A 1,312-nucleotide genomic window follows, 5' to 3' on the forward strand; every position below is an offset into this window, starting at 1 on the left:
TTTTTTTTTTTTTTTTTGGTCCGCATGCCGCACCATCTTCAGAGCCCTGCACTCACTCACACGGGCTCGGGCTAGCATACACTCGTGGAAAATCTTGTTACAATACATGCTGTGGCGGTCATCAGTGCGCGCCAAACCAGGTCGATGCTCGTCTGTATGCACGACAAAGGCACAGGCCCATGTGTGAAAGCGACCGGCAACGGCAAGCTCGAGCGTACGGCCCATCACCGCGTTTGCCGGCTGGGATGAGAGTGCCGTCTGCTGCCCGCCTCTTTCACGCTCGTGTCGCCCCCGGAAATAAAAGCGAGTTACATAAGGAGCTGTCATTCGCAAAAGTTCACGGCTGTTAGGTTAGAATGACAATCTCTATCATGTTAGAGCGCTGTTTTTGTCGTGGAATCGCAACCTCCACATCGAAGCTCGGCATGAACGCCATGGCACGTTGAGGTCATTGTTGCCGGCCTGCAGTTCATGCTTCAGATACTGCCGCGGCCAACACAGCCTCCCGTGCAGCCGATGTGAGTGCCGAGCTGTACTCGCAATGCAATGAGATCCTATTCACTTGCTTGCACACCTGCCACCATCCCCATCCCCATCCTGCTTGCACAGATCGTCGTACAAAGCTTGACAGACATGCCAGCACATCCTCATCTGGGCTACATCAATCCAGGTAAGCTCGCAAGCCCAGTGCCTCTAAGCGCCGCCTGAGACTCACTGCCACACCCCGTGTACGTCTGATCTGCAGTGATCGGGCACGACTTTGCCGATCCTGGCGTGTTCTTCGACCGCGCCTCGCAGACCTGGTACGCATTCGGCACCAACGGCAACGGCAAGAACATTCAATGCTCCTACACCAAGGACTTTTGCTGCTGGGAGCACCATGAGCACGACTGTCTCCCCGGCCCGCTGCCCTCGTACCAGTCCGGCACTCCAGGCTTTCTCTGGGCTCCCGAGGTCATCGAGGCCCCACAGGGAAGGGGTGGCTATCTGATGTATGTGTCGTGCCAGGATGCAATTCACAAGAAACAGTGCATCGGTGTCGCCTACTCGGATCGCGATCCAAAGGGCCCCTACCGTTGGATCACCGACCGTCCTCTCATCTCGAGGGTGTGTATACAGCCCAACGACAGCAAACAGTGATTTCTCGCGCTGACTCTTACTTTGGCGGCATACAAGGGAGAGTCTGGTGGAACGTTAGACCCACAGCCCTTCGAAGACCCGGCGAGCGGCAAGCGATATCTAGTCTACAAGGTAAGTGCTATCCCACATTGGTTGCGCGACACGTTGCTGATCTCTCTCTCTCTCTCTCTCT

General features: G+C 55.9%; 1 protein-coding gene across 1 annotated transcript; it reads left to right on the top strand.

Annotated features, from left to right (window-relative positions):
• Positions 1-546: 546 nt before the first annotated feature.
• PAN0_183c6835 (uncharacterized protein) lies at positions 547-1,140 on the top strand (the record flags this gene model as incomplete). The annotated part of the gene is made up of 2 exons (XM_014797751.1): positions 547-670; positions 746-1,140. 2 exons carry the CDS (start codon positions 547-549, stop codon positions 1,138-1,140), a joined length of 519 nt encoding a protein of 172 aa, XP_014653237.1.
• Positions 1,141-1,312: the final 172 nt, after the last annotated feature.

Source organism: Moesziomyces antarcticus, assembly GCF_000747765.1.
Source record: "Moesziomyces antarcticus DNA, scaffold: scaffold_v10183, strain JCM 10317, whole genome shotgun sequence".
Lineage (NCBI taxonomy): Eukaryota > Fungi > Basidiomycota > Ustilaginomycetes > Ustilaginales > Ustilaginaceae > Moesziomyces > Moesziomyces antarcticus.